This window comes from Salvia splendens, chromosome 6 (genome assembly GCF_004379255.2).
Source record: "Salvia splendens isolate huo1 chromosome 6, SspV2, whole genome shotgun sequence".
Classification (NCBI taxonomy): Eukaryota; Viridiplantae; Streptophyta; class Magnoliopsida; order Lamiales; family Lamiaceae; genus Salvia; species Salvia splendens.
Window position 1 is genome coordinate 15,614,992 of NC_056037.1, and position 15,528 is coordinate 15,630,519.

At 35.7% G+C, this 15,528-nt stretch overlaps 2 protein-coding genes and 1 pseudogene across 2 annotated transcripts; 1 reads left to right on the forward strand and 2 right to left on the reverse strand.

Annotated features, from left to right (window-relative positions):
• Positions 1-321: 321 nt before the first annotated feature.
• LOC121808118 (probable arabinosyltransferase ARAD1) lies at positions 322-3,068 on the forward strand. The gene is made up of 2 exons (XM_042208483.1): positions 322-1,616; positions 2,243-3,068. Exons 1-2 carry the CDS (start codon positions 714-716, stop codon positions 2,795-2,797), a joined length of 1,458 nt encoding a protein of 485 aa, XP_042064417.1. The 5' UTR covers positions 322-713; the 3' UTR covers positions 2,798-3,068.
• Positions 3,069-3,236: 168 nt separating this feature from the next.
• LOC121808117 (transcription factor IIIB 60 kDa subunit-like) lies at positions 3,237-12,457 on the reverse strand. The gene is made up of 20 exons (XM_042208482.1): positions 12,270-12,457; positions 12,119-12,195; positions 11,868-11,949; positions 11,141-11,213; positions 10,516-10,601; positions 10,356-10,432; positions 10,085-10,141; positions 8,634-8,746; positions 8,059-8,138; positions 7,886-7,972; positions 7,245-7,325; positions 6,586-6,747; positions 6,345-6,509; positions 5,629-5,698; positions 5,420-5,529; positions 4,926-5,006; positions 4,591-4,728; positions 4,230-4,319; positions 3,591-3,641; positions 3,237-3,508 (listed from the first exon to the last, which is right to left on the reverse strand). Exons 2-20 carry the CDS (start codon positions 12,181-12,183, stop codon positions 3,338-3,340), a joined length of 1,839 nt encoding a protein of 612 aa, XP_042064416.1. The 5' UTR covers positions 12,184-12,195; positions 12,270-12,457; the 3' UTR covers positions 3,237-3,337.
• A 1,458-nt stretch (positions 12,458-13,915) lies between these two features.
• On the reverse strand, positions 13,916-14,325 carry LOC121807902 (annotated as a pseudogene).
• Positions 14,326-15,528: the final 1,203 nt, after the last annotated feature.

Consider the following 15,528-nt stretch of genomic DNA (forward strand, 5'->3'; position numbering starts at 1 on the left):
TGACTATCCATCTAGAATTAAGTTGTGGGATTGTCTCGTATCTAGGATTAAGTTGTGAGATTATTTTAGTCGGAGGGGATGCAATGACTAATTATCATAAGACTATCCATCTAGGATTAAGTTATTGGGTTCAATCTTATGAACCAAACATGATGCATATTTAAACATATTTAATAATGAGATTTAATCTTGTCAACCGAATACCTTAATGAAGGTAAAAACTCGAATAAAACTCCAAAGAAGAGAGAGAATAGAAAAAAAGGAGTTTTGAAAACTGAAAAATTGAAAAATTGAAAATTGAAAAAAACGCCCTTTTTTCTCCGAGAGTTGTTTGGTAGACTCGCACGCATACCTTGTTCTTTTCTCGCATATTGGGTTGAATAATCTGATACCAAAATCCATCTGGGGTTTAATTTCCTTCGAATTTCCTCCCATTTCATTACCCTCTCTCACTCTCATCACTCTCTCACACGGTTTTCCTTGCTTCTTCATCGCAACCCTTCCAAATCTCATTTCATTCGCATTTCTAATATCCTTGCTTCAAGGCATTAGATTTACATTCTGTCTTGATGCATGCTCTACTTATTTACTACTCCTATTAATTATCTTAGAAATGTAGAACATGTGATTTATATTTAGGGGTCTATTTCAAGTTCGAAGAAATTGAAATAGTACTAATGTTAATCCCTTATTTAACTATTTTCAGTTATTGAATGAAACCACTGATACAAATTTTGGGTCTTGGCATGTCAAAAATGGGATTCGTTGCCTACAAATCCTTATTCTGTTGGTTCTTGTTGACATCGTCATTGTTCATATTATCTTGGTTGTCAGTGCTGAGATCAACTGGTTACTCTCATTCTGTTGCATTTAGTATAATTCCAAACTCTAGGCTGCTACGGTTCTCTGAAAGTTCGAATCTTGATGAAACAATGGGTACGAGAGCAAACTGGGATAGTAATTTAGGGAAATGTGGTGCTAATGTGCCAATGCTTAGGGTTTTCATGTATGATTTGCCATCAGAGTTTCATTTTGATCTATTAGGTTGGAAGGGTGTTGGGGAGAATGATGTGTGGCCAGACATCCGGGTTAAGGTTCCTGACTACCCCGGTGGGTTGAATCTGCAGCATAGCATAGAATACTGGCTGACTTTGGATCTCTTGAGCTCTGAATTTGCAGAGAATTCTATAGGTCGTAGTGCTGTGCGAGTGCATAATTCTAGCGAGGCAGATGTTGTGTTTGTGCCCTTTTTCTCATCTTTATGCTATAACCGGTTCTCGAAGTTGAGGCCAGGTCAGAAGAGGAGCACAAACGTTGTATTGCAGGAGAAGTTGGTGAAGTTCTTGACAGCTCAGGATGAATGGAAGAGATCTGGTGGGAAAGATCACATAATTGTTGCTCACCATCCGAATAGTTTGTTAGATGCGAGGATGAAGCTCTGGCCTGCAATATTCGTTTTATCAGATTTCGGGAGGTATCCTCCAACCATTGCTAATGTTGAGAAAGACGTGATTGCGCCTTACAGGCACGTTACTGAGAGTTACGTGGATGACTCGTCTGGTTTTGATACTCGTCCCACATTGCTCTATTTTCAGGGTGCTATCTACAGAAAAGATGTAAGTTGGCTTTGTTTACATTTTATACTTGTATATATATCTACTATTCTTTTGCTTCATCATTTTTAATGATCAACTTATATTCTTTGTTTTTGCAAAATGATTGTTGAGAAATATAGATTGCATTAGAACCTCTACCTTCTGTTTAATCTAGGAGTATTTCTGATAATATACGTTAGTCGAGTTGAACATGGACTAGGATTTCTGGCCTTTTTTGGAATCAATTCATTGCTGCTGCTGCTGCTGCTAGTTGTGTATGTTTAATGTTAAATGCTAGTTAACAAAGCTTGGATTTTGTGTATGAATTTAATGATTCGGTGCTCTTGATATCTGCATGTCTTGCGAACTTAATAGAAGGGGCATGGTGTATTTTTCAAAGAAGAGAGTCATTATCGTACACATATGATTGAGAATCGAGTAAAACATTGATTCTAAACTACACTCAGTTTTTGCGAAACCTATGTTAGCTAACAGTTTCTCCCATATGATTAATCACGGTTAGTTTTCTTGCATAACATACCCTGGTAGATTGATGACCAAGTTGTGTTTTGTGTGTGGACTCCCCTAGCCCGTTTCACATTGTCGGATGCCTCCTGTGTAAGATTTTATTCGTTTCTCGATTTCAGGGTGGAATAATTCGGCAGGAGTTATACTACATGCTGAAAAATGAATCGGATGTGCACTTCTCTTTTGGAACTTACCAAAAGGACGGTGCTAGGCAGACTTCAAACGGCATGCGCTCATCCAAGTTCTGCCTCAACATAGCCGGTGACACGCCTTCGTCAAACCGCCTCTTTGATGCTATAGCTAGCCACTGCGTGCCCGTCATCATCAGCGATGAGATCGAGCTTCCCAACGAAGACGTTCTTGACTACTCCGAGTTCTGCGTATTCGTCAGCACATCGGATGCTCTTAAACCAGGCTTTCTCTTGAATCTTACCAGGAATATTGGAAAAGACGAGTGGACTAGGATGTGGAAGAGGCTGCAAGAAATCGAACACATGTATGAGTATGAGTATCCGTCCAAAGAGAACGATGCTGTTCAGATGATATGGCAGGCTGTTTCCCGCAAGGTTTCTGGCATCAGATGGAGGATTCACCGCAACAGGCGATTCTCCCGAACGAGCGCCTATAGAGGAAGACCTGTTAGTTCTGGTTCCGTTCCCAGGAATTTCGGTTGATCGATCCCGATGTCGTGAAAACTATGTAAGCTTCACTGGTTCGAACAGACAGAAACGGAGGAAGGAAGCCGGTGGCCGGAGAAATCGACGCTCTGCTTTGCTGCAAGCTTATTTACAGTTGATCAGTTTGTAGTTTCAACCTTTAGCAGTCAAATTTTGTTAGTTCGAACTTTTTTTTTCCTTTAGTTTTTGTACTACTTCCAGCTGGGGTCAAGATTTGTTCAGAAATACTAAGATAAGAAATGGAAATTCAAGAACTGCTTAAATCAAACCTAGCATCATAGTATATCCAAAAAACAAACCAACTTTTAGGAAACACTCTGAATAAAATGCTACCTGGATCTGTTTTATAAATTTGCAATGCATAACGATTTTACACAGCAAGGCTTTCCATTTGTTTATTGATATTTCCAGATTATAAAACATGTCAAATGGTTAGTTTTTCTATCAAAAATGTAATGGAACAATATATTACTAATAATTAATATTTAAATGGTAGCATGATGCATAATTATACAACATGGATTATGTGTGAAAATACTAGAATTCATCCAAATCGTTAATATCTTGGTCATAATTATACTCTTCTGTATTATCTTCCGCGCCATCTACTTCAGGATCATCTTCCACATAATCGTCTTGATCCGTTTCTGCTTTCGTCTCTGCCTCATCCTTCGTCTCATTCCGGCTCTTCTTGGGGCTCTGCTCATCCTGCTCACATTGCAGAGTACCAATTTATGGATTACAAAGACATCAACTAAAGGTTAAAACACCTCTAGAAACCATCACTTACCGAATCAATAAGCTGCTCCAGTAACTCGTATCGAATTTTAGAACTCCAAGGCTGCAATGCACAATATTCAAGTATATTGTTAGCGACGAGCATCTCTCTTAAATATATTTCATGTCATTCCAATCTAAGATTTCCAGTTTTCACATTCCGGCCACCATTTTGAATTCAAGTTGCATTGGATAAATGCCTAAATATGCAGTAACATTAGCAGATGAATTCTTAAGAATAAGATTTCTGGAGCGTTCTCTTATTATATAAATGACAGCTAATTATCAAACAGAGTAAGATGTTCAAAGAGGCTTGAGTTATTTTTTCAGTAAGGGGTCTCAGATGCAACTAATGCAAGTTTATAGAAACAGTCCTCTATAGCTTGCTTATCGAAAAGAGATTTTCCAAAAGTGATCATCCAAGAGTTTCTTTGAAAAGCTCTGAAAAGGATCCAAAAATGGTATTCTAAACTGATTCTTCAACTCAGAATCTAAAGGAGACAACATTCCATCAATAATCCTGAAAACAATTCAACTATGTTTTGTGGTTCCATATGGTAATGATATGTCTCAAACTTCCTAGTTCCAAGTGCTTTAGAAGGCACTACCGGAAACAGCAGCAGTGGCCAGAGGTAAAGTTAAAGTTATATACCTTCCCATTTAACATTTGTTTAAACGCGTCTTTAGCAGTTTCAGGAGGCCCTAGATTTTTCAAATCAGCAGCTCGCTTCTGTCGTTTTTCCTGCAATTGTAGTTCCACATGTTACACATGCGTAGTATATTCATATTTCGTAAGGTAATTCCAATTATTCAGTATATAATCACAAAAATGCAAGCTTCACTTGTTTCGGAGTACATTCCGAAATCAAATTTAACCTAATTGAATTTAACATTCCGAAATCATGTCCACAATATATAATAGTGTTTTTATTGGAGAGACAAATCTGAACTTGGTTGGAGAATATAACAAAGGTGAAACACGAATTAAAAAAATATGATTATGAGGACTCCACCTTTCTAATCTGTGCAGCTGCTGCTGCAGCTGCCTCAGCGAGCTTTCTTGCGCCTTCAACATCACCGGAGCAGTTAGCTAAACTGGCTTCATAAGCTTTCTTTGCAGCTACTGCAGCAGCTTCTTTTGCTTTCTGCTCCTGTAATTGTATAGTGGAAGATGCAACTTCATCTCAATCGGTACAAAAATAAAAATAGCATTTAAAAGTACAATCACTTAGAATATGTTATCAGATACTTTTTGTGTTACCATCAGAGAATGTATCTTTCAATGCAGCTCTGCTTATCTCGTGTGGGCTATAGAAATGGAAGCAGGATAAGGAACTCATTTTAGTACCTCGAGATATTCTCTGTTAATCTCCTCCCATACAGTCGTTTTCAAAATCTTCTCCTCCTCAGTATTAATATACACATCCACCTGCGAGTACTTATGTTTTAGTTCAACAGTGAAGAAATCAGGAACTACGTCCTTCCAAAGATATGTTGACCGCATATTTATCACATGATAAATACATAGTTCCAAGTGACAACTCAGTAACGAACCATATATTATCAGAGTTAAAGAAGAAAACACCTGTTTGATGCATTACATTGTGATTCGTGTGACATGGTGAACACCATGACAAATAATTTATAATTCTATTGAGATTGAAAGAGAATGAACCTTTTTTTATATATTTGGTTAATTCATGGGCCCAACTTTAAGTTTGGACCATTTGAAAAAAAAAAACTTATTTTTATATTTGGATGAAAAGATAAGCAAAGTAATTAACAAATAATCACAAGAGACAATTAATTTTACAATGACATAAGATCGGGTAGTTTACAAACCTCAAAGTCATCAATGTCCGATAAACTCTCTGACTCTTCCAAAGTAATATCACTAGCATCCGTTCTGCCATCAATAGTATCATGCATGGTTTTTGGCTTCAAGGTGGCTCCTGGAATCATAGATTAAAATCAGGTATTCTCATTATATAAAGCATGCGCTGACAAGTCATTCAAATATCTATCTTTGTAAGAAGTAAAACTCAGCATGCCTGTTAAATCAGGATCTGCTAGTTTTGTAGCTCCATCTTGAGTATTCTTGAGGCTCCTTTGTCCATCATACTACAATATGCATGAAACAAAATATTAATGTGATATTAAAATGGGATGTACTAGTAGAAGCCTATTACCTGAAAAAAAGTTAGAAATCTATACTAATAGGTCAAAGATATGTAAAAACATACCAAGAAATTCTGGATTTTCAACCAAGAATATACAGAAGAAAAAGGTAGGGACCATCAACAGATATCCAGTGAAAAGGTTTATTATAATAATACTCCCTCCGTCCCAAGTTAGTTGAGGCGTTTCTTTCTGGCACGAGATTTAAGAAATTAATGTTTAAAGGTTAAAGTGAGAATGGCTCAAAACGGAATACGACTCAACTACCTACGGACGGAGGGGGTACTTACATAGGAACCATCACAACAAGAATAATTTGGAGTCTATTCTCATACCTAATCATAATCATGTAATTATATGATCATAGGTCACCCATACCAGCAAATAGAAAAAACCATCATTTTTGTAGAAGGGATTGTGGATTGATAAGTAAACACCACACAAGGATTTTTATGGAGTACTTCTTGCAAAAGCAGGCACAATTTGCTCTAGACAAAAATACAGTATATAAATTTTTCAAAGCTCTCAAGATGAACTAGGACGAACAGAAACAGAGGAGGTGAGGGATTGCTATAGAGTTAGAAACTACATTTAAATGTTTGCTGTTGGTCTCAGTCAGTTCTAGCAATGTTGATGAATCTAGGTTCTCAGATCTATCAGCGGCAGCTTCCTCGGCCATTATTCTTTTCCTCTCAGCACGCTGGAAAGCTGGGGGCTCTGATCCACCATTAAGGCCTCCAGAAAGTTCCATGAACTGCAATAAAAAGCACAAGCAATGTAAAGATAGATGGTAGTAAAGCCAAGACGATACATTATAGGTTGAGACTTACCTCCTTGTAGCAGTCCTTACAAAGACCATAAGCAAACTGAGGTTTCCCATCACCCTTATGACTACATAGAAGCTCACCACTCCTAGACTTCATTTGAAATTTGTCTTCAACATTATTAGCCAGAGCGGCAAGTTCCTTGGATTTCTTCTCAAACTCCTCAATCTAGTGTCACAAATAAGGGAGAAAAGTGTTATATTGATCCCATGAATGTGAATAACACCAACCACTATATGAATAACATCCAACAGTTTTAACCGGATAAACAAAGCTATGCGATATAAATATGATAACCTTTTTTTAAGGGTGTCACCTGAGCTGGACTTCTCTCACTGGTACCACCGTACTAACCAGAATAGTACAAGAATTCTAAATTTATAAATAAAAGTAAACAATATACGCACAACAACCTCTTAATTTACAATTGTCCAATCCAAGTTCACATAATTTAAACAAATACATTAAAACAACAAAACAATAGTATTGCATAGCATAGAAATGTGATGACTGATAACACAGTAAAAACTTTACACCGTCAGAAATATTATGAATGAAATCAAAGATTCTAATGCATGCTTCCAGTGCAGATCTTTGTCTTACCAACTACAAATGTTTTTATAACTAAAGCATGATAAATCAATTCAAATAAGACTAACACGTACCGTTAGACCTCCTGACTCGGTATTCTCAAATTCAATCATCCGCTTTGTCAATGTTGCTTCACATATGTGGACCGTCTTAATCTGACAACAGTTCAGAAACCTGAATTAAATAAAGCTCCATCAAACCGAAACATGTTATCATTTTGCAATCTCAGAGACAAAAGGAAGCTAGAAAGAAAATGATACAGAAGCTATCGCAGTCTGCAGGATGCCTGAGCCAGTCTGCAGGCTTTTAAAATATTTGTCACCACAAACATATAGCACTAAGCTTTCGTTGGCACATACTCTTTATTTAATTTAGCATAGGCAAAAATGAAATTTAAAGAAAGAGAAATTGAAATTCTGAGTAGTAACCAATATGCGAAAAGGAAAAATAGGTTTTAGTTGGATAATCAACAAAGAGAAGTTGCATATGTATCACAGATCATAAAGCTATAATGTCAATTGACACAATTATATTGTCACCTACATTCTGATGAAACTAATATCTCATGCGTCTATATAAAATGAATCGATTTCATCCTTAATTAACTAGGAGCACAGAGACAGCACGGCATGCACTATGTTAGTAAATAAATATCTCCCTAATTAAATAAATGCAGCGACCATCCAAACTATATATTCTGTCCAACAACACTTACAACATCAGACTTGGAACAATTGAGACCATGTGCTAGAGCAGATATATAAAGTGCAGCTCCACATATCCCACTTGGTTTCCTTCCACTCTGCAAAATTTAAGGGACACAGGTTATTGACATAACTCTACTCTGTGAAAAAGAAAACGAGAAATCTGCCCCCCTCCCCTTCTCACCTGCATCCAATCACGCTTCATGCTAGCCACAATCTGAAGTGCAGTTTTGGAAATATGTTGGTTTTTGCTTCTAAACAGACCTAAAATTAAAAGTTCAAATAATGTTCATAAACCACCAATAACATTTTGGTCTCTGCTTCTAAACAGACTTCAAATTAGAAGTTCAAACAATACTCCTCAATATCATAGAACAACCCCCCCCCCCAAAAAAAAAGGAGAAACAAGGGAGGTCCTGTGGGAGACATAAGAGTAAGTCAAAGTTGACCAGAAAGATGACTATGTAAGTTCATGTTAAAGCTTCACAAACATATGTTTACCTCTGCATATCTAATATGTTAAGCCATGTTTCTGAAAAACTGAAGGTCCACCAGATACCGAAAATCCCAGAAAGTTAGTTCAAGGATCGATTAACTGTCTTTGGGATCAGCAGGTTTTTTATTAAGGTACTGATCAACTTTGATGATAATATATCAGCATATCCTACTTTCAGAAATTTCATTTTTAATATCACTAAAACCTGCATACTGTAAATCATTGGTTTGGAATATGAAGAACAGGTGAATGGAGGTACATACGATCAGCAAATCGGTGAATGAAAAGGCTGGGATCCACAAGCTTTTGCAAAAGACCAGTTTCTTCAAGGCTAAGAACTTTGCAGAGCTGCAAAAAGACCGCCCCTAGCACATAGCTGTGATGTATTGCATAGAAACGAACAAAAAGAGATCTCAGCATCACAACAAAAAAAAAAGATTACATATAAGCTTGTTGACAGAATGGCAGTTAGTGATGAGTGATCACTCTATGATTATGCTCAAAATGTTATAAGGCCAGCAAATTAAGAGGATAATAACTTCAGGTAAGCTATCAGTTTTTCCCAGGTCGTGGTAGAAAGAGTAAGAGATTATAACCCTTAATGCCATCCCAAGGAACCATAAATGGCACTTTCAACTCCATATTCAATTTTTTTAAATCTAATAGATCCCTTTCACCATCATAGAATAATACTCCCAACATTATAAGTACACATACTTCCAAAAAAGCTAAAATTCTTGCCTTGATCCAATTCAACCTTAAAAGCTAGTTTTCTGGTTGTGATAACTAGAATGGAAATGATTACTTTTTTTGTTGAGAATTTAAGTTCATGTATAATGGTGCAAATGAGAACTCCTATACATTGTGAGAAAAGAGAACATTCTCAGCCTTCCAATCCTGAAGATCAGTAGATGATGCATTTTCTTGCTAAATGAATTTAGGACACATGTTCGAATCCCACTAGGAGGAAAGTTCCACTTTTTTGTATGCAGTTAAACAATTCGCAGCAAATTCATTAACTTAACACATTTACCAAAAAATCATTAACTTTCTCACAAAATATATAATTTTTGCGAAGAACCCACAATAATATGTATATTCCCACACTAGTCTGGCTTAGTCTCTTGGAGCATTATATATGTGTGCTTTATAAAGTAATCAAATATACTGTCTACTTTTCTCTACGATGTTATATACTTCTCCAGATATATCTATGTTTTATTGTTCTACATATATATATATATATATATATATATATAGAAAAATGATCATATAAAACCATACTTATATGTTAATTTTATACCACTTTGTTTATAGATCATCATTGCTGAATGGTCAAGGTTAATTTCCAAACGTACGTTTTTTTACAGAGAAACTGACAAAAATAAGTACTCACCCTGAAATGTTACCAATCCACATACACTAGTATTAACAACATTACCCGCTTGATTCATATCTGTATTTCATATTACTTCTTATGCCTAAAACTCAAGAAGTGTTAGCATATATATGGCCATGTTCCATTAAAAATCTTCTCCTATATATACTATCTCACCTCAACAAAGTCCGAACACCTTAATAGATAGAGAAAACGATATCGTGCTTAAAATGCATACCCCCCCCCCCAAACAAAAAAAAAGAAAAAAAAACACCACGGGGATTTTGAAAAAGAAAAGGGAAGAATGCAGAAGAAAGGAAAGAAATATCAACGTACACATTTATCCTTATATGTTCTGAGAAATCAATAAGAAGAAATGGCTTATCTTTAACCCTGCAAAACCAAAAGAGAAAACAATCAAAGCTTGATTTTTTTCAAAATATATGTTTTGATTACTCTCTTTCAGCATTTTGTTCAATTTTAAGTCTCACAATTATAAAAGAATGTCATCATAATAGGAACAGACTTGCATTGCATGACTACATACCTACCATCATTTTCCTTAGGATAAAAATATTAAAAGGGTGTCCTCTTGGAGATTCATTACCTACAGACAATATAAAGACAAGAAGCTTGCACTTGCTCTTTCCTGCGCCCCTTTGTGAAGTTCTTATCTAGTGCCATCTGTAAGTGCCATAATAATTAGTTGCATCAATTGCTGATCAACAAAATGTCTGCGAACTTTGGACTTGATGAGAGAGATATACCTTATATAACCGTAATGCTGCACTAGCTATGTAATCACCACCGTCAATTTCCAAGGCATACATTATATCATTTATTCCATTATAAGCTATAAAACCAAGGACATTGCATAAGAAATATGGGGAGGTCGAATAAGCAAAAATTCGTAAGATATAAAAGCATGTTAGATGTGAGTAACTGATACAACCTTCTTACAGATAGCCATCTAAGTATAACCACTACCAAGGAAATAGCTGCATGTTTACATTACAATATTAATTTAGCGTACAAAATTTAGTGTTCATCTGTTTTTCACTTTTTCTTGATAAGTTATCTAGTAAGTCTTAGTTTGAGCAAATGGTACAGTACAATATAAAGGACTTACAGGAACTACAGAGCATAAATATCTTTAGTTTGTGTAAAATTTATGATGTTTGGCTAGATGCATAAATATATTAGCACTACTTGATAACAACCAAGTATTGACAAAACAAATAGTGGGTGCGTACTTTAAAAAAGTACATTTTCACTAGTGATGATTTTAAACTTCACTCAAGAAGTTTCATCAATTGCCTGCAGGCTTTACCATCCAAACAACAATATCGAGCATACGGAATAAAGATTTATGAGTAAGTATCAATAATCTACCTTCATTCAATGTCCTCTCACGACTCTCTGAATTAGATTGGACAGACGCCACAAAACGACCTTGCATGCGTGCCTGTGGATAAACTGGAGTTAATTAATACATAAAACCAAGGACAGATTGAACGAACAAGTTCCAATGAAACACCAACTTAAACATTATCCTTAGAGGTTGCATTGGAATTGGAAATGTGGGAATTTGTTGATTTGTAAGGAATGGGTTTCCAAATCATTGAGGGGATTTTGAGTTCATACAGATCACTGAGAAATAAATTCAAAATGAGAGTAATGAATTTCCATTCCTTCTCTGAATCCAATCTGAACAACCACCGGTCCAGCAAAGCATAACAAAGATATCGTCAAATCTTCAATTCAAATACAACATAGACCTTTCTTTTATCCTCTTTCACAAATAAATACCTATGTGAGCCCTATGTTTTGGGAATCAAGCAAAACCGAACAGCATCTAATAGTAGAACTAGAAAATAAAACCCAACAGAAGAAAAACGTAACCGAACAGATGACAAAATCTCTCTTCTTTTTGTCAGGTAAGTAAAAAATACTATTGGAATTGTTGTGCTGCTGAGGTAATACAACAATGAAACCTTCATACAAAGCAATCACAACATTTTGATTTTCCCAAGCTAGCAGTCTATGCAACACATGATTAAATGAACAAGCTTGGCCTAGTGCCAAATGAGGATGCTAAGGATTCAAACTAGTCACAAACCTGTCCATCAGATGATTTCGTAAACTGAACTTCCTCTGTGAAGTTGTCTTCAGATAGAACCCTCCCACAAAGTGAACAGCAACTGTTTTTATATCAGAAACAACCCCAGCTTCAGTTAGTACACTCACCACATAACATACAAATGTGAGCTTTCAAACTAGACGAGTAAACAAAAAGAACAGGTGAAAAGCAACAAGCATTTTATTTTAGATTAAAGGGAAAGTGATACAGAAACAAAAAGGAGGCCTCACGTTTTTCCATCAGAGGTATCAGTCCGAACGTTGATGGCACAGAAAGGACACCATATCCGCACCATCGCACGCCCGCCCTGGATGTATCATATAGATAAACCAAATTAAGCATTTGAGAAAATCAGCAATTAACATGAGAAAAAGGTCGCACCTCAGTGAAGGAGAGCCGATAATTGAAACGGTGTTGAGCGGTGGCAGTGCATACTGCTTCCGCCGGGAAAGAAATCGGTGCGGTGGTGGATCGAGGGTTTGAAAATTGAGATTGATAACGCAGATTGAATTTGGTGATGGTGTGGGGTTTTGGTTGGGGTTCAACTAGCGAAACGGTATCTTGCGGCGTTTTTGTTCAACGGTTAAATACTAGATGGGGTTTATTTCTAATTTTAACATAGAGAAGAGGTTTATTTCTAATTTTAACATTGAGATGGGGTTTATTTCTAATTTTAACATAATAGTAGCACTACCATTTTTAGTTGTCGAATAAATTCATGTCGACTAATATAAATATTGCAAATCTCGTTATTCACTCATCTATTTAACTAATTTCATTTCATAAGGCCATAAAATATTAAGTTTGATGTTGAAGTCACGATCTTTAGATTTTACAAGAGCACGTTACTAAACTAAGCATTGATTTTGCATTGAAATTAGTACTACTAATAAATTTGTATAGAAAATAGTAAAAACTTTCTTGTACATGTAAAACCAATTATCTAACATCAAACCCATTAAAATAAATTGGTGTTGAAAATTATAATAATATAAAGATAGTAATTAATACAGACTTTTTAGTGTTTTATTAAATTTGTAGCATTAAATGAGAATGGATTGAGCACTTGGGCAATTGTGTTTGCATTATTTTGCACTAGGCCTGACAATTTTCGACACGACACGATAATCTGACATGAATCCGCACGAAATTATTGGGTTGGGGTCAAGTCTTATTGGATCCGTGTCCTTATCGGGTTGACCCATTAAGAACCCGATAATTTCGGGTTGGGTTCGGGTCGGATGCGGGTCGGATACGGGTAACCCATTAAGAAATAATATTATTATTTTTATTATTATTTAAAAATATATATTACTTTATTTTTTTAATTTCTTATAAATTAGGTTTAAATAGTATAAAACGAATTTTAATTGTGTAAATTAGGTTAAAAATTAAGGTTTAATGGTGTAATATTAGGTTTTAATCGTGTAATATCAGGTTCGGGTTGTTATCGTGTCGTGTCAACCCATATTATATCGTGTCGATAACGGGTTCGTGTCGGGTGCGGGTCGTGTTCGGATTTGAAGGTAGCAGGTCGGGTTCGTGTTCGGATTTATAGTTTCCTTAACAGGTCGGGTTCAGGTTAGGCCTTATTGGGTTGGGTCATTATCAGGTTGACCCGATAACGACCCAATCCGTACGATTTGTCAGCCCTATTTTGCAGCCTAGAGCCAACGAATGAACAAAAGTCATATGCAATATTTTTGGATACTAAAATGTAATTATTATTCAATTACATTTAGACAAAAATAACTACTTCATTTAGATTTTAGACAAAATCCCCACTCTCATATAGTATATATGATCAACTTCTTGATCTTTTCTGTCTCAATAATAGATACAAATATCTGTATGAATGTATACTCAAAATTTATTGAAATCCAAGAGGAAATAATACGTGACACAACAATACTAACTAAACACCAATCCAAACACCGTTTTCATTTGTTATTGTACTTCACCATTTCATAATAAAAAATAAATATTCAAAAATACCAACCCTTAAATTTTTGCATTTTCACCTTGATCTAGGCGTAAGAGCACATGCCGTACACACACAATCCTTTGTCCATGCACTTCTGGTTGCACGCGCCGCAGTGTCTCTTGTCGTAGGCGAGGAGCACGCACTCTCCTCTGCAGCACGTCTCTGTGACGGCACACTTCTTCTTGCACGAGCCGCAGTTTTTGTCGTCGTACTGCAAGTCAAAGCACTTGTTGTTGCAACATGTGGCGTTCCGGCCGTCTTCCAAGGTGTTGTTGCACACGTCATTGTCCTTGTGGCAATGGTCGGCGGCTCTAGGGTTTCTCTCCTCCTCCTGGAGGAAACGGCTGACGCGAACCGGTTTGGATGGTGGGGGCCGGTGTTTTTGGCGCTGACGATTAGGGTTAGGGCAATGGCGAAGGAGAAGAGGGCAAATGTGACCTTGATCACTTTCATTTTCTTGAAGGTAGAATGTTCGGGTTGTGTTTGTAAAAATGTAGATTTGTTTTGTTTTATGATTAACTGGGAAAAGTGAGATTGGTGATTATGGGGAAGTAGGGTTTATATATAAGTATAGGAGAGTTGAAGCGGAAATGGTGGTAAATGTGAAGTGGCCGTGTTGATCAATCGCGTGGAGTGTGTTACAATTTAACTCTATATAGTGTAATAGAGTACTACATTACATATATACTCATATTTATCATTAAAAACATGTTTGTTTTGTTGCATTATGTATTAAGATTCCATTCATTTGTGAAAAAAATATCTAATTGTATTCTTCTCGGGTGATTCATAATTGATGAATTAATAGTGTTTAATTTAGTTTTACTTCATGAAATGTGAAAGGAAAACAAATTTAAGTTTGATTATATCATGGAACGCCAAAATGTGTAAGAACCTTCTGGTGTGACCTTGTGAGAATCAAGAAAAAGTAATTAATGAAATGCCAACCTCAAATTATGTAATTTAGAAATTAAAGCGAAGGAAGGAAAGTCTCTAAATTAAAGCGATGGAAGGAAAGTCGATTAAGAACCTAAATCAACACGGAAACTGAATTTATTTAATACTACTAAGTGACATTTCCTCGTGATATAATCATAAAATACTATTTTGAAAAACTCTATTTGAATATTTTTTAAAATATATATTTAACTAACGAGTAGCTTTAATTGATAAAGAATTAACTGTGAGCAATGCATCTTTACATTGTTGACGGCTGCATAAGAGGTTTTACTATATTGTATAGCTAAAAAAGATTACTACACGAAGAGACATAGGAAGAAAAAAAACAATTGATGGAAGTTATATTTTCTAAATTTGAATATGGAATTTAAATAAGCTCGCGTTCCTGGAATTCGGTGTAATAACACGATGGATATTTCAGTATGTTCGCTTAGGGTCCTCTTATATTGCTTATAGCATCATAATCCAAAATCAATACCAAATCTTTACCCTTAGATTTTAAAATGAATGGACGAGATTAAATCTTACGAATTTCAATAAATAGTAGACAAAATATCAACAAAAGGGTAAGATCGTCATTTTGTTATCATATCATAAATTTCGTGTTTTTTTATATGAACATAGTGTATTACAAATATCAACACAACGACATGAGTATTTCAACATAAGTACACGAAAATATCAACATAGTTTTAT

Coding starts and splice junctions, on each gene's coding strand:
- LOC121808118 (XM_042208483.1), top strand. CDS start 714: ATGAAACCACTGATACAAATTTTGGGTCTTGGCATGTCAAAAATGGGA. Junction 1,617..2,242: donor GTGCTATCTACAGAAAAGAT/GTAAGTTGGCTT, acceptor TCTCGATTTCAG/GGTGGAATAATTCGGCAGGA.
- LOC121808117 (XM_042208482.1), bottom strand. CDS start 12,183: ATGGTGCGGATATGGTGTCCTTTCTGTGCCATCAACGTTCGGACTGAT. Junction 10,142..10,355: donor TGTCTTTATATTGTCTGTAG/GTAATGAATCTC, acceptor TTGGTTTTGCAG/GGTTAAAGATAAGCCATTTC. Junction 5,007..5,419: donor CGGACATTGATGACTTTGAG/GTTTGTAAACTA, acceptor AAGTACTCGCAG/GTGGATGTGTATATTAATAC.